Below are 23,761 nucleotides of genomic sequence, written 5' to 3'. Positions count from 1 at the left end.
AGGACCCTGGTTTATGCAGGAGGGCTACCAGGGTTATTTTGAGAGATGAGGTTTAGCTTATGCTTTGGCTGATATTACCTGAAAATATTTTTTAATAGTTACTAAAATGAAAATGACTGATTATTGGCAATATTAGAAATTGGATAAAATGTTCTTACTAATAACCACCTGTTTTCAACATTAAGCTCCCATGATTGTGCCTGATTAAACAATTGTGCCTGACCTTAATGTGGAACGCGTTTTCCTGCTATACACCCTGTCACTGTTACATTTGTTAATTCAGATCTTAGAAGGTAATAGTGTCATACTGAAAACCAAAAAAAAGAAACATGCATTTTGAAGTGGCTTTCTATAGATGCTGCAGTTGCTACAAAGTTGATTATATTCTAGGAGACATATGAGATTCTGCAGTGTCCCTTTGCAGTTAAATCTTTATAGTCTCCCCCAATAATATCTCCATAGTCTTGATGTGATTTTATTCATGGTCAAAGGGGGATGTTATCAAGGCAAGATACTGTTAGCCAGGAATGAATGTAATATACAAGTGAAGCTTCTTTGTTTCGTGTGCTATCTGTTGACATTCCCTAGGTACCAAAAGAAAATTACAGAAATAGGCCTCTACTGTTATTGTCTCAGTGATAGGTCATATCTCCAAACAAACTGTATGAGGAAGGTTATGTTTTGGAATAACATCCTGTGTTTTTGTGCTTAACCACTTTTCATTGATGGTCTGAAGTTGCATTGTATTAGCACAGAGTATTTTACAGAGTTAATTGATATTGCAGGTTTGTCCAGGGGAAAATCTACAGCTCCCCACAACATGCTTGACAAGTTATTATATTTACTTTAGTCAAAGCCCGAGTGTGCAGTATCCCTCTTGGAGGTGGTCTATTATTGGAGTCCCATATGCTTTTTGTTTGGGAAGAAAGCAGTCACTGTGTCATACTGTTACACAGGGTATTCTTTTTCAAGGATGTTGTTCCCTTGGGGACCATATCATGCCAGAGTTCCTAAGTCTAATAAGACCTTTGTAGCTCTTATTGTGTTAAAGTTCTGGGAGGGAAGCAAGAGTTAAACAAAATGTAATTCAAGCAACTATACTAGACCACATGTTGAAAAACATGACTGTTCAAGCAGAAAGGCAAAGGCTTCAAAAAGATTCCTGTTGTGGTAATGTAACTTTTTATGTTTCTTCCCAATGAATATAGAATGGAAAGACAGAGGGTGATCTTTGTAGAATGTCTGGTTTTACTTGACAGTAATTAAAAATACATCAGCAATTCCATGTCCTTGAAAATTAAATCACAAGGCTTCAAAGGGAGTGTTAAAGATTTTAATTTGCAGGGAATTAGGAAGGCTATGAGGGCTATCCCACCACTGGAGAATGGTAGGATGCTGGTTTTGTATGCATGCATAGAGAAAGAGGGAGACAGTACATTTTTTAAATGGTAGATGTGGCAATCTGCCTCACTTTCTACCCCAAATTCCCATGTCAATGGATGTAAATATTGTGCCTGAAATTTCCCCATATAGTAGACTGGGTAAGAAAATTCATGGATTAGGTAGAAACATTTCATACCTTACAACAAAATTTATAATGACCACAGTAAAGTTATAATACATTCACATAAGTGACACCTTTCATTCTGCTAGATATGCTCCTTAATTCCTTGGCTAAATTCCCACTGAGTTTTTAGTAGTGAAAATGCAGGTGATGAGAAGAACCTCTGTTTAGCTGATGAGATGCTGATGAGAATAGGAGGTCTATGAATCTCCAAGATTTAATTTGTTGCATGGAAACTTGATTTACTAACCAAGGAATAATCCATGACTATATCAGTTGCTTGCTTAAGAAAAGAAATATCAACAGCCTTTTCACAGGGATACTTTTCCTTATCTGGCACCCCATTGGGATGCAAACCAACGCGTGATTACATAACTGGCTTTCAATGTAGCAGAATAACAAGGATGAAATAACCAAGATAAAAAAAGTTGGAGATGATACTTAAGTTGTTTTTCCACTTTATTCCAGCATCTGGTTTCACAGCAACGGCTTTTGATACAGGATGAATCGGTGAACTTGCTGAGTTTGTACACATCCCCTTCTTTGCCCAACATTACCTTGGGACTTCCAGCAGTGCAACCTCAAATCAGTGTAAGTGACCAGCCTCAAGCCTTGTGTCCATTTTTGCTTCCAGAAAACCTGCTTTCTGACTATTCTCATTTATTTTTTTTTTTATTTTAGCATTTTGGAACGTAAGCAATTCACAGTAGGAACCAAACTTCTCTTTGCATTGCACAATGTCTGAACATCTTGAAAGCAGTAATAATTCTTAATCGTAAATAAGTGCCAGTGAGGAGCTTATCTAAGTACAGGCCACATGCGCTGCATTTATGGCTGCAAATCAGATAACAGATTTCAGACATGGTGAGAAGTATATGAGGAGATCATTTACTATAAAAGTTCAAATTATATGATCGTCCCTAACTGCTAGAGTACAGTACCTGTAACTTTTTATGAGATTCCAGTAGCAATCTCATGTGGGATGGAGCATAGTAGGGGAGGAATCTAATATTCCTGCAGGTAGGTTTGTTATTTGAGTTGTGTGCCATCAATCAGATAAATAAAATCAGTGATATGTGAACTACACTTAGTATTTTAATAGCAAGTTCTATTCATGTGCCCTTTGTTCAGTCTGCAGCCATTTAATGTGATATGTATGAAAACACAGACATGGTATGTATGGATATCCATGCTGATGGATAAGGATCTTTAGATCTAGACCAAGTTACAGTAAACTATATGTGAAATCTGAGTCTCAGAGGAATATGTGAAAATTTTTGCCTCTGGTCAAAACTTCCATTTTCTGATTTCTAGCAAAAATTATAAAGTATTGATAGAATTTATATGGTTGTTCTGTGCAATGGAGTATAAATTCTGAAGAAATTTTAGCCAGTTAAATTTTGTAGAAAGTAAATTGGTAACTTCTATAAAAAAACAAGGGCTGTAAGTACAGCTTTCCATGGTGAAAAGAAATTAAATCTATACAGTCCACTGTGGTTTATAGCAAGTGCTACTTAATTTCTGTGCTGAATGTAGTTTCAAGTTAAGGTTTCATGTTATTTTGTGGCTTTTTCAGTACATTTACTGTTCTCACCAGTAATATATTGCTGCAATCCCATATTTTAACATCACATATAGAACTTTGCAAATAAAGTTGCATAAGCTTTAAATCAGTTCTCTAGAAGCCTTTCATAAGATTTTTATAAGCAAATTATTGTTTTTAAGGGATGGAAAAACTGAACTGACCAGGAAAAGTCGTGCTTACTTTTCCAGGCGATATCATCAACAATTTCTTAGCTATTTCACAAAAAGTATAACTAGCTTCGAAGTAATTTAATGACATTGAAAGTGAAATGAAAATATGTTTAATTTGCTCACTCAAATCATATGAGCTTTTGATGTGGCCAGCTAGCACCAAATATTACTTTTGGCATTAGGAAAAACAAAAGAGGTGATTTTTGCAAGTAATGTTTCTTTCTGTGACCAGAATAAGCAGTTGCAAATTGAATGTAAAGTTTACTTTGGTGTTTGTTTTTCAGGGAAGGGTGATAGCAGAATGTGAAGTAAGCATGCACCCAAAAAATATTACTGAAAAGCTTGGTTTGCCTTATTAGAATTTGTGGAATTTAGATTGTCAGAGATACTGGTTTTACCATAACATACCATAGGTGGTTATCTGCAACCCACAGCACACTTTTATGTGTTAGATTATTATTCTTGCTGTAAAAATTATTATTCTGCTTTAGCTGCTTTTTTTAAGATTTTTTTTTTTAAGTAGACAAAGAACAAAGAAATATAAAGTACATTTGCAATGCTGAAGGGCCAAAACTTCCAAAAGCTTTAAATCCAATAACTGTGCAATTTATAAGGGCACTTCAAAATGCCACACACATGCAACAGCTCTTGATGATTCTGTAGATGAGAGTTTAACTCTACAAATTTACTTTGCAAAGGGTAAAACTTATATTTGTGCTGTCCTTCAGGGAGTCAGGGAGTGCTCCAGGAAAAGTAATAGCTTCCCACTACTACAGGTAATTATTTTGTTTTACTAATTGGCTTGCTGTCTGATGGAAAGTTATGTGAAAAAACAAACTTTGTCTCATCCAAACTCAATTGAAATTATTTCCTCTGATTCCCTATTTTCCTGTGCAGGAGGCTTTGGGAAGTTCTTCAGGAATTTTAAGGATAGGCCCTGTCTTTTCATTAATAATGTTCTAACTAGTAGTACCTTATGCTTTGGCTTTTACTACTGATTTTTTTCCAAGTGGTTTCATTGCCCAGTTTCTCAGCGTTGCATTTAACTTGCATGTTCTTCCTCCCTTTTCATCTCACAGTCACAGTGTAAGATAGGGATGTTAACCTTTGCCTCTGTATGTATTCATAAAGTATGACATAAGACCATCTAATCAAGCAGAGATAAACATGGCCAGGTCTATGAATAGCAGTTACCAGTGTCCTTGTTCTTTGACAGGCTTCATCATCATTCAAAGAAAAGCAGAAGGGGGAGACCCAGTCGCTCAGACAAGGAGTGGCGTTGGCTGGACAGTATGGGGGGAGCATTCCTCCATCCTCAACTCATCCTCACGTTGCTTTGGAGGGAAAGCCAAACAGCAGCCACCAGGCTCTCTTGCAGCATCTGCTACTGAAAGAACAAATGAGACAGCAAAAACTTCTTGTGACTGGTAATGATCAAGGCTTCAACACAATAATAATCTAAGATGTTTTTAATGACATTTGTATTCACATTAGATGTGATAATACAGATATTATACATCCTAACCATTGGGAAAAGTGGAAGGGTGGGAAAAAAAAGGCAACCTCTTTGCTTTCCCCCGTAGTGATTCTGCTGCAGTCTGTTAGCCTGAAAGAATTCAGTGATCACAGGAAAAAGAAAATGATTACTTCATCACATTCTTTTGTAGCTGCTGAACTTCCCAGCATGGTGAGGCACGTGGTACACATCCCACTGCATCAGTGCTGATGCTAAGTTCTGCAATATACATCCCTCTTCTCACTGAAAGCTCTCTCCTATTAGAACTACGTTGTTTTTCATATTGGAGTGAAATGTCCCTGTTTTGCAGGAGCGGTTCCTCTTCATCCACAGTCTCCTTTAGCAGCAAAGGAGAGAGTATCACCTGGCATACGAGCTGCCCACAGACTGCCTCGTCATAGGCCACTGAATCGAACCCAGTCAGCCCCTCTTCCTCAGAGTACTTTGGCCCAGCTGGTTATCCAGCAACAACATCAACAATTTTTGGAGAAGCAGAAACAGTACCAGCAGCAGATCCACATGAATAAGGTGAGTCCCCAAAGTAAGGAATTTCCAGTGAATGTAAAGTTTGAAAACTTATAAGGGAGTTTAGGTATTGGTGCCATGTGGTTGTGGACAGTAGACAGGTTCTTGCACGGTTATCTTGTTTATGAGCAATTGGTATATACATTTGTATAGTTCTTCATTTTCAACTTCTGAAATATGCTACAAAGGTAATTTTCATTCTTGATGTCAGCAAGAATACAATTCAACAAAATAGTGTTCAGAGCATCTTATAGGTTTAAATTACAGGTGATTTCATGTTGAATGGTAAATGATGCCTTAAGGATTACTAAATTTCTATCCAACTTTTTTATGTGCACTTTTGAGTTTCAGCAATTATTCCTTTCAGCTGCCTTTGAATTGTATTTTAAGCTTCCTCATTGTGGACTACTATGTGCAGTAAGTATATAACTCATCTGAACACAACCAGCTGATTAAATTTATCTTTTTAATCATCTTTTATCAAACCAACTTTTTCTCTGTAAGTCAATTAGTAACATGAAAGTTTGTTATCTGTACGGTGCTATAAATTTCCCATATAAGGAGAAAGAGAAGGATGTACTATTGTTAACATCCGATGCAGAGTTAAGAGTTGTGCCTCTCTTTCAGTGCAGGCTAACACCTTATTGTGGGGAGGAAGGGGGGGAGAATAAAAGAGACCATGCATTAATAAACAAAGAGCAGCAGAATCTAAATAGCTTTATGAGAAGCTAATGCTTCTACAACAAATGTGATGCTGTTCCCTGCTCTAAAATGAAGACACGCAACTGATTAAATGCTTTCATCTAGAGAATGTTTTTCTGAACTTACTACATAGGTTTTCAAAAGTTATTTGATGGAGCTCCACTAGTAATTCAGAGATATAAATCATTCATCTGCAGTTGTCTTCTTTTATTTGAGGGTTACATAATAACTATATATAAGAGGCAATGGCAAAGAAGAAAAGATTAAAAGCAGTGTTCAGCCCTAGTACCTAAGAAAAAAGAAAGAAAAAAAAAAATCCACCTTACTGGGTGAACTTCCCAGGGGGTACTGATTCTTTGGAATCTAGCAAGAATTCCCAACAAAATGAGAAACAAACCTAGAGTTTAAGTACATAGTTTGTACAGTGGTTTGGTTATTAAATCTTGTCTTAATTAGGAAAAATGAAGACCAGAAAACTTCAAAGTTCAGAGCTGATCCTTGCATGTTAACCCCTCTCAGCTTGGGTGTTTTGATTACTCAACTAGGACTCCAGTTGGCTTTTCTTTGAGTATGCATTCCATATGTTTAATCAAGATGGCATATGTATATCTCATAGCCTCAGGTTTTGAAAATATTTCACCTGCCCTCAATTGTCTGAAGAGAAAAGAATTTTTACCAGTAAAGTAAACCCCAGTCTCTGTGCTGTTTGTGTGTATTTGCTACAACCCAACCAGTTCCTTCATTCCTCACAAAGCAGAGAACCCCACTGACATGTTTTTGCTAGATAATATGCTTTTTTGACACAAATTCTACTAAAGCATTTGGAGATATTTGCTTTGCCATATAGGTACATTTGCCCTGAATGTCAAAATTAAGCTTGAGTCACATAAACATGCTCCTAGTCGCACAGGACTAGGAATGCATTGCACCTCACAAGAGATAGCCTGGCCAAGGAAGTCAAAAGGCTGCAGTTGGTTTGGGATAATGTTTGTTCCAGTAAATTTTTTTTCACCTCAGTTAAAGTGTAATGAAAATGTATGTTAAGAATCATAACTCCCTCTCATACTTGAAATACGCTTTCAGTTTCACATGGTTATATGTAATAAAGAGATAAAGCAATTCCTTCTTGTAAAACTTAGGGAACAAATTTTTATTCTCTACAGTATAGGCTATACACATATGCAGATAGTAGAAATTTAAATTTATCCTTATTAGCTTCTCAGTCTCCTTTATCCCTACTCCCAGGGCAGCTAGCCTTCACCAGGAGCACAGAAACTCATCAGAGCAGCAAACACCCAAAGAGGAATAGGATCATGGTGCAGCCACAGAAGCAGTGGGTTATCAGAGGATGAGGGTGGTTTATCAGACTTTACAGTTTGCAGCATTTAGTTTCTTCTACAGCACCTTTCTCAGAAGAACCGTTTTGATGAATAGCATTGAAAAATTACAGTGCCGTAATTATGTATCTGTCCTCTGCAAGTATACAGAGAGCCAGGGAGCTTTATTACATACTTAAAAAGGAAACCTGATTTTTAAAACCTGGAATTTAAGGGTAGCCCATAGACGAGAGAGTGAGAAAAGATCAAATCATGAAGCGGATTTTAAGTACTAAATTTAAAGGTATATTCTTTAACTCTTTAACTTAAAAGCTCAGATAGAACACCTGTGCCTACATGAGGTTTATGAAGTCCTACAGCATGGTGGAATATACCTTTTTCTATCTTAAAACTAGCCTCTATTCACAGTTGAAGTTATTTGTTCGTTATATAATTTGCATGGCTTTACAATCAGACTTAACTCTGCAAAGCAGAGTTAGTTGAACCTTAAAACAGTAGATATTCTAGACCATGTAGCAAAGCAACCCAGTGTCTTCTCATTTCTTAGAACAAGTTTGGGCATGTATCGAGTAAGTACATACACTTGTATTTTCTGTTAGTCTGTCTCCTACTCTTCTGTTATTAGGCTGTATAATGAAATCTGCACAGAGGTGTGATTCCCTCCTTTTCAATCCTGAAAAATACAGGTGGGGTTTTTTTTAATAAGGCATATTCAAACATTCTCTTAAAAGTTTTTTGTGTGAAATACCACAACCATTTTAAGCTGACAAGACTATGAAATGCCAGTTGATCAAGAACTTAGAACAAGTCAGTATCTCCTTTTTCTTTTAAATTTCTCTTTCCTTTTTTCCTTATGTTTAGGACTTCAAATAATTAAGACTTTAATATAGTTCAGCTGAACCCAGTGTTTGAGTGTTTGCCCTGAAATAAGATTATGTGGCATGCACCAGCACTCCCTGAAAAGTGTTCTTGGTCAGGTCATTTGGGCAGATGCATAGGTGTATCTTTCCGTAACAAAAAAAGGGGAAGAGACCAAGTTTCTCTCCACCCCATTGGTCTTGTATTTCTCTTGTATTAAAAAAAACACATTTATTTTCTTTAAGAAAATAATACATTTTGGCAGCAAGACAGTGCTGCTGTGAGGGTGATAACAAGCAAAATCTAACATAGGTCAGAGGTAAAGAATTCCCCTGGATTATTTCCATTCTGAAAAGAAACAAATCATTTTCAAGAGGTGTGCCTCTGTCCTTAATAACAAAGAAAAGATCCCCTATGGAATATTCTGGTCAGCTGTCAGATGCCAGGCTTTTGATGTGGGAAACGGTATACCTCTCCACTGAAGTCTGGCATTTATACCTGTGGGATCTAGTATGCTGACCTTCTGAAAACATTCTGCAAATGTTCACATCCCATCCAAAAGTGGGTGGAAATCCTCATTCCATCTTTCTGGGGAAAAAATATTAATGAATGTGAAGTAACGTGAACTCCTCTTGTCTTAAGGAAAATCGGCTTTGCCGTTGTCAGCTTTAATATACTTCTGTCCAAATGACAGCTTATTTCCTTATAAGGTCCTTTGATCACCATTGCAGATCTTCATTTTCCTCAATAAAGGGAGTCCGAAGTCTAAATCCTCTGGTTAAAATTATTGCAGTCAGGTAGCAAAAGACCACTACTACAATAAAAACCTTAAATTCTTGATGTTATTTGTGTATCTTTGTATCTAGAAACCCTTGACCCTGCCACTTGCAGAAAAAAAGAGTAATTTTGATGTAAATAATGTAAGTGCAAAGCCTGTAGCATATGTCTGTGTTCAAGAAAATCTCAGACATCATAATGTCAAAAGTGAACAAACCCCTCTGTCTTTTAAGGTCATTTTTTGTAACGTATGATGAATAAAGGCCTGTCTCCACTGAAGCTAAAGTAGCAATGTCTTCACTCGACCAAGATTTTATTTGGTCAGTGTAGGAGCCCTACATATGTTCTTAAAATAATCTATTCGTAGCATTTTGACAATTTTTTTTAATGGTAAAATCCTCCTCTGTATTGAAGTAGTAAAGGTTAAAATAATGGGGCAGTTGGTAGGATGCACTAAATTATAGGAGCAGTATAGATAACATTAGAGCTTACATAAGGAGTACCTGAATTACAGTTTTCATTTCAGGCTGTCAGTTGGTTTAAAGCACGTTTATAAATACATCAAAATACGGAGGAAGTGAAAATTTGTTAGTGCTTTGCATGGTGATCATAATTGACCAATATCTGTTAGTAAAAAATTAAAAATAATATGTAAGGTTCTGTTGATGTACTGATGGAAAAAATAAGATTATTTGTTGTCAATAATAATATTGAAAAGATACAGTTAACGCCAGATTAATAATTAGCTTCTCTGAATAATACGTAATGAAATACAGGCGACTGGATCAGATTCAGCTGGAGTAAATTAATATAGCTTGATTAAACATGTTACAACTGAGGTTTTAGTTTTCCAGCTTACACATCTGACTAGCACCTTCTGAAGGTAGCTATAGCAGGCAATTATTTGGACAAAACTATAGCAACAGCTAACTGTGGAACTGAAAAATGCCCAAAGCCTTTTCTCATTTGCTGCGAACTATTGTTTAAGCCATAAGGCACAGGAATTATTTTGGAAGATAAATACATTCCTTAGAAACATTGTACTACATGAGTAACAGAGACAACAGTAAGCAGATGCCAGGTTGTTTCAGTACAGCTAATGTACATAATCGGTCAAAGTAATACGAGATAGCCATAGGAGAGAAGGCGAAAAAGTGTTTTGTATGTATATACAGGAGTTTGTAGAAACAGCCACCATGTATTTAAAATGAAGAATTAATTAAAGAAAGAAATATAGGAGTTGTTGCAGGATTTTGTGCTATGTGTCTTTGTAAAGATGTTTTACTTAAAATACTGTATTTTACAAGAGCTTATCATTACAAAGGAGAAACGAAGACAGGGGCTGTAACTGAAGGATCTGTATAATGATTTGTTGCAATCTCCAGGTTATTTAGTCTTCCACTTTTCTGTACAAGCAAACAGGTTAGCTTGTGTTTGGTTGGACTCTTGTAGTTATACAGTGGAGCTGATGTCTGTAAATGCTTCCTCTCCTGCTGCCACTATTTACTTTGGCTCATGTATATCCCTAACAGTTTAATTTCCTGAAAATAAAAGAAAATAAAATATATAGGTTACATTAGCATGAAGCCATTTTTCTAAGTGACTCCTTTAGTTGGAATAGCGAAAACAATAAAGTGTACTGGTTAAAGAGACCAGTCTGTACAGCTCTAATTTATTAGTGAAAAAAAAGCAAATGTGGAGGTTTTAAATGTAGCGTTAGTGAAACTCAGGTTAGTCAATCACTTTTCCAAAATGAAAAATATGCATTAACATAAGGAGAATCCAGCATGTACCTACAGATAAATTCAGAGAAAAAGTGGTAAGTGGGGATTTAAAGATTTAAGAGTTAAGTGTAAGCAGAAGTATCCAGCAGTGAAAGGACTTGAGCAGTGTTTCATGTAAGACTCATTTTCTGCTATGGAATCCAGCTTTAGCTAGAGAGGTAAGAGAGAAATACTGACTCTAAACTTCAAATATGTAATTTTCCACACTACTACTAAGAGATATAATTTAAAATCAGATGTTTCTGACTTAGAAGAACTGACCAATCTCTTGGTAATGATACTGATGTAATTACTGGAATAAGATGGGGCCAAGCTGCCTTTAAAAAACAGTTTAACAAATAGGAAAGCATGGCTGATAGTGATACAGGGAAAGCATTCAGCTGTGACTTAGCAGACTGAGCCAGCAGCAGTGGTTTTCAGGTTTTGGGTCTGTCCCTCCCGCCATGCCATCCTCTTGTTTTTATCATTCTCCATCATATGAGAGGACAGGACATAAAAGTGAAAAAGGATAAAAGAAAGGAGAGCAGTAATGAGCTAAATATGTGTCCTAACTTTGCTAGTAAGTAATGGTAAAAGTTGGGGGTTATTTTTCTCTTCTCAGTATATTTGACCTTGGAGATACAAATCAGTATTTGCTTGAAATCAAGTGGTCAGTTGAATAAATGGTAATTACTCTCTTGACCCCACAGATGCTTGCTTACATCTCTAATTTGTATCTCTTTCAATAGAGTGGGGATTTTTCAGTTTGTGTTTTGAGGACTACGTCTGGACTGGTTTGGAATGTATTTGCTGCACCTTAAATAGTAAAACATAATCTGTACTTGATTGCAACACTCATATCTGGCACCTCAGCAGAGCTTCGCAACAGAAGTTAGTGGTGTAAAACCAGTATTGTCTGGGTAGCTATGTTGTATCATTTTGCTTAAACTGAGATACCTGTAGCGTGCATGACAAAAGCTGTAGTCTCTCCAGTCACAGACAGATCTGCATGTGGTATCTTTGTGCCACAGGAGAAGGACTGACACCAGCTGTTTGTCACTGCTCCTTTGTTGCCTTTCAGTGCCACCTTGCTTTGATTGATAGAAATGCTAATGTGAACATTTCCTAATTTTCTTATAACAAAATATTAACCATATTAATGATTGGTTTTAGGACTTAGGAGTTCCGTTATTATTTTGGGTTGTAGAAATGAACTGTAATATAGTTATGTAAAGTTCTACATTTATGTTCAGAGTATGAAAGGAGCCAAATTTCTCTTTATTACAAGCTGTAACAGTGTAACAGATGTGTATTGTTTTCATTCTTATGCCTTATTTTTAGTTTAGTGTTTCCATATAGCACTCTCTACATACATGGTATTTTCTACTGAAGAGTAACAAGTGACCTTTTGCTCAAGAACTTTGGTTCTGTTTTGACCTGCACATTAGTATTTTAGCAATTCATGGCTACATGGGCTTGCTGCAGATTCAATTTTGTCAGTGCAAATCTAGTATTTCTTCGTATTTGGCATCAGTGAAAGGAGTCAGTAACTGTTCCTCTGTTCTCTTTCCAGATGCTCTCTAAGTCCATTGAGCAGCTGAAGCAGCCTGGCAGTCACCTGGAGGAAGCTGAAGAAGAGCTTCATCACTCGATGCAGGAAGAGCAAGCTCCTGATGGCGGTGCCAGCATTAGGGCTGAGAGCAGCAGTGATGGTGTGGAAAACAGAATAGGACAGCAGGTGGGGGCTGTGAAAGTCAAAGAGGAGCCACCGGACAGTGATGAGGATGTTCAGACCCAGCAAATGGAATCTGGGGAGCAAGCTGCTTTTATGCAACAGGTAATAGGCAAAGATTTAGCTCCAGGATTTGTAATTAAAGTTATTATCTGAGCATCACATGCATTTTCTAGGCTTTGGTAAGCAGTTGTGTTTTGATTCACTGATCTAGCAAATCCTGATTTACTGTTCAAAGAATCTAACAAAGGCAGAAGTGTTGTATGCACACTTGAAAACATAGTGAATCTCATCCTTATGGCCACTAATTGAGAAAATACCTGTTGCAGACACTTTATATAAATCTTTGCGTAATAGCTGATAGACTTTGTATTAGCCCAGACTTTGTATTACATTACATTGCTTATTTCTAGTGAAAGAGAACTCGTATCACCTAGCTTGTTGAGATCAGCAATTGCTGGAATTAGTTTCCGGTCCTGATTGATGAAACATTCTCCTTCTCTGATTTTGAATCCTCTGACTTTTGCTTTCAGCTGTCTGTATATACTGTATCATACTGTAGTCTTGAACACTGTTAACCTTAGGGTACTTTTTTCCCCAGTAGACATGTATTGACTGCTATATCAGTGGTCCCAGGCTGGTGTATAAAGTTTAAATTAAAGAAAAGATGGATGCAATTGACAAGGTGGATGTAGAGGCAGGCAAGGCACTGTTTAAAATTGCATTGTTTTCTTTTTTGCACTGCTTAGTTAATTTTTCATTCTGTCTTATTTGATGATGCCATCCACGGAGACAATTGTAAATGCAGCAGATCAACTACTGGCAAGAAGCAAAAGGCAGCATTAGGTTGCAATCAGTTATTAGGATACTGCAGGAAAAGCACAGAACTTTTACTGTTATCAACTGATACCTGATCACTTGTTTGTTATTTTAAATAAAGAGTAATCATACAATATGGCATAACCTTTACTGCTGGGTCTCGTGGACAAATACGAAAATAACAACTGTCCATAAAATGCCAACTCGGCAAAAGGAGACTTCAGCTTGTTGGCGAGCTGAAAGGCGCAGTGCATGTGTGCAGCCAGCGCACTGGCATCCCTTTCCATTGCCATCCGCTCAGGCAGGGCTAGGGTGAATGCAGTGGAAGGCCCTGTTTATTTAAGTCGATACTTTGTCAGGTCCCGCTGTTCTGCAAAAAAGTGATTTTGGGAGGGGGGGCAGGAAATGCCTTATGGAAACAGGAAGCCCAAGTGATTCATGTGCTGAGGAATGCGGGGCGGGGGGGGACGGGGCAGTGTTCCCTCTGTTTTTAAAGGCACTCTATGAATTGATTTATTGTCAAAGAAAATAACAAAGCGAGTAGGGAAATTGTTAAGGAAGCTTTCCAGTGAAACATTTCCTTCATATTCCCTTTTGATATGTTTACCTTGTTTTATAGGTTTACTTTTGTTAAGCTAGTTAAAGATTCGTTGTATTAAGATCCCCTTTAATATGGGTAATCCCAAACTGACCTGGAATCCTTGTCAGGGTTTTTTTTCTATTAAAAATATTTATATTTCTAAAGCTGAGGTATTTTAAGGTGCAGTATCCTGTTTCAAGAAAGATAGCTGTTTTGCCAAATGTAGAAATTGTTCTAAAATATATTATTAGCATGTGTTATTTACATTATGCTGTAATAATATTAAATATCTTATAAAGTGTTGCAGCTTCTAAAGATACATTATCCTTTTTCCTATAAGGTCTCCAAACAAATGTCTGAATAGTTGCAGTTAATATGAAAGGCCTCCTTAGATAGAAGATATTTATTAATTGAGAAAAAACACAGGTGATATTTATGTGTGCTTCATATTTGAAAAGAAGTCTTTCTTCATCTTGGATGAAAAAAATCACATTCACATTCAAAAAGTAATGGAGGAGTAAAATTTAATGGTTTTCCTATTCTGTAACATTTTAATTTTCTTTGAAATCTGACTAACTTTAGCCTCATCAAAATGGGATAGTGCATCTTTTAAAATACATTTTATTTGGGGGGAAACTTGCAATTGAGAAGAGTTTTCTACAATATCACTTCAAAGACATATATTCACAAAAGACAAGATATTTTTATAGTGTCATTCAGGTGAGAAACCCCAATACATTAGTGGACTTTAATTTCAGAATCTTTCAAATTTGGATGAAATTTAAAACCTGGAACCAGTGAAAAGGAAAACTGGGTTTAAACAACCACATTTCTAATTGATTATTGTCTCTTACATTTTAAATCTACTGTATTTATTATAATTTACACCCTTAGAGGTGATCTCTTGTTTTGTGTTGTAAATATATTCTGTTTGTATGTTTCCTTTTTTTGCCTTCTGATATCTCTTCCTTTCTCAAATAAAGTTTTTTTTTTAAAAGATCACCTTTCAGATATCTGACTTTGTGTAAATTTGATAACTTAGTTGTGCTTTTGCTTTGTATAACCAAATATGTTCACTACACGTTGTCGAAACAATTCAGGCTTTCAGGAGCAAGTTTTTAATTACACTATTCTTACAATAATTACACAAAGTCTTTTTTTGGTCTCTTGTTTTATCCTGCATCTGCCATCATAAGTTTTAGTGAATGTGGAGCAGTATTGATGCATGTTCATTTTCCCATCGTGGCATCTGTCTTGAACATGTGATCATATATCACCATACAGGAAAGGTAAAGGTGAATCCCAATTTCTTAGCTAGTAATTATCCAAAATTTAGATGAACTGAAATAATTTTCATTATTTTTCCAACTTGCCTAGAACCCAAAACATGCTGATCTGAAGCTGAGCTTGTACTTATCTCTGATATTCCTCAAGACCTTTGCAAAACTAGAGTCCACATGTAAATATGCTGGGGAGGAGGAAATCCTCAAACTTTGCAGACGTTAAAGAAACTGCATGAGGCAGTGAAGTCCTGCTCCTACTTTGGAATACCATCTTTAACGTTCACCTTTAGAGTAACACCTAGCCCTTCCATGAAGATGTTAAGTGCTTTGTGACATGTCCTGAACTTTGCTTCAGATCTAGAGAGAGTTTATCCCATTAGCAGCATGTCCCTATTGCTACTGTACATGAATTGTTCCTACCAAGAGTTCAGGAAATTGTTGCATTCTAGCTCTTCTAACAGTTCATTTAACTTGCAAAGGCTCTTAACAGCTCTGATTCTGATACAAATAGTACTAAAATAAAATGGTTTCAGCAACATAAATATGTAAGAATAAATATTTCTGTTAATCAAATGTGATAATTTTCACTGATATAGCAGCAAACTAATGTTTCATGAGTAATACACCCCCAAAAATAGGTAAAAAGTTAAGTTTTATTTAGGAAAGATTAAAGCTAGCCTTAACAGAATAAACAATAGGGCAAGCAGTTCAATAATGATATAATGTATTTAGAATCTTGTGTCTGTAAGTAAATCATGCTTTCAACAGGGATTTTATTGAGATGCCTTTTGTTTAAATACTTATGTTGGAATTAGAAGAATGTTTTCAATTTACATTCCTGGTTTGTAGGCTATACCTAGATGATTTTTTTTTTTTAATTATTTGTTTACTATGCATCATAGCACCCATAATGAAAATAAATAATCATAATTGAATACAATTTACAAGTCTTATCTACTTCCAGTTTACTCTTCCCTGTTGTCCAAAAAATAAAGCCAGTGTAGCTGCTAATTTAGAAGTAATTACTACTAAGTGAGGGAAAACGCTTCATAATATTTACATAATCAAGACAGACACATTACCCAAATGTAGATACTGTAACATTAGCCTTTTTTTAATTTTCTGGCATTAATGAAGTAGGATTAAAAGCCAGTTCCTTCAGGAAAGCAAGAGCACTCCAGACACTACCACCACTCATCTTTTCTATTCAGAAGTTCATTTGTACACTATCTTCATTCCGTCTTCGTTATCATCAGGATCACTAAGACTTAATCCATGTTACTTAAATCAACTGTACCCTGTTTTTATCTTCACTGGCATTCTGAGGTAAAAATCTATAAACATTAATCCCAAGCACCAACCTAAAAATTTTTACTTATTTCTCTCCCTATGAGCACTTCACAATTTGCAGCCAAAATTAGCTAAGCCAAGTTAATGTCCTTATTCTACTCTGTCCCACTAGCAGCATGTCCTACTTATCCACTTAAGAAATGTTTGTTTGCTTTACATTTATTTGTTTGCTTTCTGATTTCCTTATGCAGTTCCCATTATCTGGGTGGTAGCAGGGCTTCTGTTACCTCATTGCTCAGTGGAGGAATATAGTTTAGAATGTTGAATGCTGAATCGCTGTTTGGGCAAAGATGAGCATCCTGGATAAATTATCATCTCTGCACTAGAGGAATAATCCCAGTGATTTTTGTAGAATTTTACCGCTGTAATTGGTAGACACCGAACTTTGCATTTGGTAGGCTTAGTGCTTTGCATTTGTTGTTTGGTTTTTTCCTCTTGTATTTCAGCCTAATTTGGAATTTGATTTAAAAGTGAAAAATACAGTTAGCTCACACAGCCAGTGGAAAAGGTGGGTTTCTTGGCCATGCTTACTCACTCACACACACAAACAGGACTAAGGGGCATCCTTTGGCCTTGACGGGTTTATTGGTCCCCATTTACCGAGCTCAAGTGTCACATTCCTTTTGCTTATTTTTATTCCAGACCCATAATCCATCTAGCCCATAGAAGCCAACTTCTACCTGTGGACACGCACAGCTATTAGAGACCCCATGGGTTATTTCATCAGTATCTGAGAGTTAAAAGCATACCAGCTTAGTAATTTGAAATCATTCAGGAGTGTCTAAGTCTCTGTGGTGACTGCACAGGTGCCTTAGTCACTAGAGTTGTTTTGACAGACCAGATTCTTATAAGTGATCTAGTGCCTTAATTAGCTGACTAAATGAGATGGTTTGAATCTGGCTGTGAAGCTTTTGTTGCATTTGTATTACTTTACTTTCCATAGTTACCTTGAATTAACTTAAATATAAGGGAGGTTTGTTGGAGGATGCACTGTTAAAAGAGCCCTTCTGCATATTTGGTCTTTCCAAGGTGGTAGCATGTTACAACATTTTTGGCTTTGAGAAGTGCTGTGAAGGGTGGGATAAATGGAAATGTAAGTTTTGAACAACGTCAAACTTTCAAGTAAACCTTTCTGCACCTCTCCTGCCTCCTAAATGAGCTTGCCACCAGAGTCTTACATATACCAGCTCAACTATACTTAGTTGTCTCTTAACTGCATAACCAGTAAGAGAGGCACTAACCCTGTACCCTTCTGCTCTTCCTCAAGTCCATGGGTGCACAGTTGCAGTACAACCCTGACATAACGCAAGCTGGCATTACGATTTCAGGGATCAAACTTGACTGACTGGATGGAGCAAGAGGACAGGGTGCTGTGTAGTTGGAGTTGTTTCGTGAAGTATTTTCATGCATGTACATGAGGGGAAGCCCCACCTGAATATTTAGCCACCATTCTGTCACCTCTACTCTTAAGAGCCTGTCCATCTTTATCACGTTTCTAACTGTGGTCTTTAAATTTATGCTACAAGAAGAAGAATTCTTTTTACATTTTTAATGCGAATTTTATGTGAACATGCAGAATAATGAGAACAATTACAATTAATTATTCTTTCCCAGTTGGATTTGAAAATTCTTTTTTTTTTTTCCCCAGAAAGTATCACATGTACTTTCTTAATGATTGCCAAGGAAATTATTTTTTTTGTTTTGTCTCGTGTTGTAAACTTTCAGTTACAGAAGGCAGTGAGACTTGATTTATGACATAATCAAATCAAGACCTGAACTGTCTGACTGACCACATGGCATTAAATCATAATGAAATTGTATCATTTCACTGGTACCTTCATAGAATGACGTTGATAAGGATTTTATTTTTCAATCAAAAATTTTTTATAGTTGTTTTCCTCCTTCAGATACTTAAGATATAGCACCTTGTTACTTTTGTTACTGCTTCGTTTTGTCAGAGAGAGCAGCCTGTAAGGAGACTGCTGGGGCAATGCTAGGCAAAATCACTTAATCAGGGGTACATAGCTGGCATGAATCAAAAATCTGTAAATCTAGATCCCAGTAATTACCACTTCACATTTTGACAGTCAGATGATACTATTTTCATGCCATTGGGCAATTTATCATTTCCTGTATCAGACAGCACAGGGTTTTATTATTGTTATTGAAAAGGATTATGTGTTCTTGGAAAGCTGCTTCTTTAAATGCTTCATTTTTGGAAGAATTCTGGTTTGATCTTTGAATGTCTCTCTGTCAGACACACACACTAAAGTTTTCATTTTTTTCCTTCTCATACACTATGAGAGTGAGTAAATGCACGCCTCAGTATACTGCTTGCTAAATCTTCATAAAGCTCTGTTGTTTAATGTCCTGGAAGAGCAGGAATCCTGAATCGACCTGAATCCCTTTGAGATATATGTGCTCTAATGCAGAAAGCAGTGCATTATCTGTTTTCTCTCATGTTCTGGTCTGTGACCTTTAGATTCCCAGGAAGCCAAGGAGGTCCTTCTGTTCATACTGCCTGTATTTCCTCAGAAAATGGCCATGTGAAAATTACAGCTGTGAGATTGCAGCAAAGCAGCAATGGCAAGGGCTTAAGAAGGCTTTGCTCAGGTTCTCTGTAAAGCAGCTAGGGAAGCATGGAGGATTCAGTTTTCAACCCTTTACTTAGTCTTTTCCTTTTGCTCCCATCAAGAAGAAAACCATGGTAGTTTTTTAGGTGGCGGCTGGCAGATTTTTGAAGCAGATCTCTATTGCAGAACAGACCCATAAGGAGCACAGGTCAGAAGCACTGTTGGGAAATGCTCCCCCACCGTGTGCACAGAGGTATAGCTACCAAGACCAGCTGCTTCTGCAGCTTGCTCTCCTAGATCTTCCTCTACTGAAAATACAAGTTGAAGAGTTACTAGACATCAGAAAGCACGGCCCCATCACTCAGCTACCTGACTGCACACAGGGACAGGTGGTGATCAGGTTTCCCTCATTTCCCACCAGTTTTGATCCATTTTGCCTTAGGGCATCAAAGGCTCCCGAGCTCAACAGCACATCCCCTGACATTTTTCTTTCTAGAACTCTTTTTTCTTTTCTAAATTTGTACAAGTCTTACTTTGCTATTAGTTTCTGCATAGATTTCAGCTTTCTGAAGCTACTTTCTCAATACAGAGAACTTCAGAGCTTCTCTGTTCGTGTTTCTGGCAGAAAAATAAAAATGGATAGTGCCAGCCCCACAGGCGCAACCCAGTGACACCTGACTTCCATAGCTCTGATTTGGCTATCAGTCAGGGGGGTTGGAACTAGATGATCTTAAGGTCCTTTCCAACACTAACCATTCTGTGAGTCTATGATCTCCAGGCTCTGAGAAGCAGCACAAGACCAGCAAATAAAAAAAGGATCAGGAACAAGATTCATTCCTGCAGGAAGAGGCTGAGAATGAGCATGGGGACTGTTCCTTATCCATGTTGATGGGTAATGCAGTAACCAAGCAAGCTGCTCATTTTCCCAAAACAATTGAGTGCTTTCAAGTTAAATACGATTATATGTCACTACTGTATTAGCTCAGACTTCAATTTAAAAGAAGTAATCCTTTCTTTCACCTCTCTGGCCCTTTCCCTCCAGCTTTTAATCAAGGAAAAGGACTCAAAGTACAACAACTCATTTTTAGATTTTTCTTTTTCTGCTTTCAAGATGTGAAATCAGTTGACACACAGCACACTCAAAGATGCAGAGGGTTCAGTCTGGTGGGGTGCCATACCCACAGGAGCACAGCACTTGTGAAGCTGCTGTCATAAAGGTGAGCTGGAGGTAGTCAACACAGAGAGACAGTTTCACAGCAGTTTCCTTCATGGATTTGGGTTTCAGTACCATGTCCTAGAGGGCATGACTAAGTGGATCATTTGAGCCTGAAATGATACTCTGAAATTAGATAGTCAGTGATAAAAAGAAGTCAGCACCTGATTCTCTTTTACTATCATGGCCACCTGCACATTTACTGTCATTGCTAAAGGCTGAATATTAACTTATAGACTAGTACTCAAAGTGAGTTAGGTGCATAAGTGAAGAAAAATGTTTGGAAGCTCCTTACCAGCATTAGCTTTACTGTGTCTGCCTGATCTTCTGCGTGATTACTTCAGCAAGTAGTTAAGGAAATCACAAGGCAAAGCACTTAATGTTTGATGTATAGCAAGTTATTATTCACATGCTTCTGGTATTTCCTATTTTTACTTTCTTCTGATTTAATATGGGTGCCAAGTATTGGGAAAAAAAAAAAAGAAAAAGAAAAAACTGACTTTTCAGGTGAGGGGTTTGGAAACGGAGGAGGATTTGGCATGTCAGAATGGAGGGGCACAATCCCACTGAGGTTAGTTGTATTCAACCTGCAGAATTCCTTTGAATGCAACAGTAGCTTACATCAAGAAATACCAATATATACATATTCTGCTCTTTTGTGTCATAAACTTCATCCCTTGAACTGAGAGCTTGAGCCTAACAAAACAAGGAGATTCGAGGCCCACAGGTGACTACACAGCTGAGATACAATGCAAAAGCAGAGCTGCAAAGTAGTTCTCTCAGCTGCTACCAGAAAAACAGACTTTTCAGCTATTGCCTTCTCCACTGATCACAATCACAGTGCTGTTGCATCAGCAGTGAACAACTACTGGTCACTACTGCTGCATATTTTGCAAAATCAGAACAATTACACCCAAAGCTACCCCAACCTTTCTCCCCTTTGGCAAATAAGTCCTCAGCAGAAGCTTCCCCAGCCCCTCCTCTCTCCCGTGGCCGTCCTGCTGGTGTACCAGCCTCTCTGCCAAGTACTCTGGATTTCCCCCATTTTTGATGATCAAAGGCATAAGAGATGTCCTTGGGAAGGGCTATGAGCCCTCAATTACCACTGGTTTAAAGATGTGCTTGGCCACTCCCTGGCAGCATTCGCTTATGCCAGGTAAGAGATGGTGCTTGGAGGCCAAGACCAGCTGGGGAGCAGGAGTGGATGGAGGGTTGTCCTCCTCACTCCAGCACTGCCTTGGGAATAATGGTGGGGAGAAGCAGAGGACGTGAAGCAGCAGCTGTAAAATGTCTTACAGGACACCTTGTAACTAGTCTTGAGACCTTGGCTTGAAAGGCAGCTCTGTCCCCTCCCCCTCTGTAGGATGACTCTACCTCAGTCAGAGGCTCCACGTTCCTATCTTCTGCAAGGAACTTTCTCTATTGTCCTTGTTCTCAGAAGACAAGGTGGTAACGAGGGATTAACTGCTTTGCCTATCAACTGGTCATTTTAACCCATTGTATAGAAAGTTCAGGCAAAATAATCTAAGTTGAAATGTGCTGATGCCTTCAGGGAATAGAAGAGTTCAGACAGTTGAAGAAATGTTGCTTTAAAAGAAAAAAAGCTCTGCCATCTGCTACTAACATAAGTCGTTGGTTTTCATTTTCCTGTCATTGCTGTCTCCTTTAACAATCTTAGATTCACTGTTCCAAGCTTTCCTGGTCAAATAATGGAGATTAGTTAATAGACAAAACATTCAAAGGAGCAGAGAATCAAGTCCCAATTCCTAGTTCTCCATCTCAAATCTCACTTCAATATCCCGAGAAATACTGTGACTGCTAAAGATTGATCCAAGACTATCAGTGTTCTGTCATCCATCTTACACTGCTTTTCAAAGATGAACTGACATTTATTTTTCCAGCTGGAAGCTTGTACTTTGATTTCATTGAATTGAATCAATTATTAAACTTAATACCATAGGTCAGTGCTGGACCTGAATCAGAAGCACTGAAGCTTCTGTTGTTTTGTGTCTGAGCGTTCTGGGACAAGGAAATAAAGTGAAGATAGAATATCTAAAATGCCTATGAAATTATCTCATACCTATTTCACCAGAAAATGTCGAGACACATTTTTACTTTCATTGACAGGTTGCCATGTGCTAAGATCATTTTCCCCAAATTCTTCATTCTCTTCACTTGAAGAGCATTTTGCAGTCTTCAGGATTTATATATATATATATATATACATATATATATGTATATATATATATATGAAATGTTCCTGTATGTCATCTCCTAAAAAATCTCAAGGACTGGATTATTTAAGTCAGTGATTAATAGCTCCTTCCAAATGGATTTGCAGCCTTTTCCCTTTTCCCTATTGTGCAAAAACATAACAAAACAGAAATACCAGTGATTTAATCTGGCACCGTCAGCCACTGAAAGATGAATCAGAAATATGTTATCAAATGTTCTAGTTGATCTTCATACTGCAGTGACAAATCAATGCAAGAATAACAGCTGATTCCACCAACTAGCAATTCTTTTGACTGTATTATGGCACATTGTCATAGTTTAAGCCAAGCCAGCAACTAAGAGGATAACACACATGAATAAACATGCTGTATTTCTAACAACTGGCCATGAACACAAAGAAATCTGAGTTTATATTGCTGTGAAAAACAGAGCCAAGCCAAAAAATTCCTTTGTAATACATGTTTGGAGGGCTGGACTATTGCAAAAGACTGACAGAAATATATTGGGATCTCAGTTTGTAGGATACCTGAGATGTCTCTCTTTCCTGGGCAGGTTTTTTTTTTTTTTTTGCCTCTGAACCAGAGCATCAGCAGTACCCTCCAGTGTACACCCAGAAATGCTTCCTGAATGTTCAGATGCTCAGGGCATTTTGAGCTGCACCTTTAATAATAAATAAATAAATACAGAATGAACTTGTTTGACATTTCAGGCCTGTGACCAAAGCCAGGGAGTGTGGCGAGTACACCACTGTTTTCCCTTTAACTTTATTTTTGTGGGCATCATGCATTTTCAAAATGGTTCTACATTTCCCTGAACCAATGCAATATAAAAGATTTACGGTTACAGTTTGTGTGTGGCCAGGCAATGGCATATGGAAAACATGTTTCCTGCTATTTAATTTAATTACTCTAATCACATGCCAGCCCCAGGCATGTCATTCTGGACCTCTGAGGCTCTTTGTCTGTCAAAGAGATGGACAATATCTTGGCTTTGTTTAGTTGCTCTGCAGGCTGCAGATAAAACCACTGAAATACTGACTGTTTAACCAAAACTTTGCATTTTAACCATTTGGCTTTGATTTTTTTGTTTTACAATAAAAGATGACATTTTGGCCCTGGTGAGCTGAAAAAGGAAATATTAGGGATATGAAGGAGTACTGTCACTTTTGGAGCTTAATAG

At 37.4% G+C, this 23,761-nt stretch overlaps 1 protein-coding gene across 5 annotated transcripts in view; it reads left to right on the top strand.

Moving 5' to 3' along the window:
- Window positions 1-23,761, top strand: part of HDAC9 (histone deacetylase 9) — a 451,614-nt gene that overhangs the window by 251,742 nt on the left and 176,111 nt on the right. For 4 of the 5 annotated variants that reach the window (XM_061356435.1, XM_061356432.1, XM_061356433.1 and 1 more), the window contains 5 exons: window positions 2,033-2,155; window positions 4,048-4,095; window positions 4,536-4,746; window positions 5,146-5,363; window positions 12,371-12,634. In XM_061356435.1, coding sequence (XP_061212419.1) covers window positions 2,033-2,155; window positions 4,048-4,095; window positions 4,536-4,746; window positions 5,146-5,363; window positions 12,371-12,634 — 864 coding nt within the window. Of the gene's footprint in view, window positions 1-2,032; window positions 2,156-4,047; window positions 4,096-4,535; window positions 4,747-5,145; window positions 5,364-12,370; window positions 14,931-23,761 lie in introns of those variants that run through there. The other variant, XM_061356436.1, reaches the window with a different exon arrangement.

The sequence above is a fragment of the Neopsephotus bourkii genome, unplaced genomic scaffold (assembly GCF_033783945.1).
Source record: "Neopsephotus bourkii isolate Nb327-2 ecotype Australia unplaced genomic scaffold, CSIRO-AGI_Nbou_v1 NB_855, whole genome shotgun sequence".
NCBI lineage: Eukaryota > Metazoa > Chordata > Aves > Psittaciformes > Psittacidae > Neopsephotus > Neopsephotus bourkii.
Note: the sequence above shows the minus strand (reverse complement) of the source record. Positions and strands in the feature narration are given on the sequence as shown.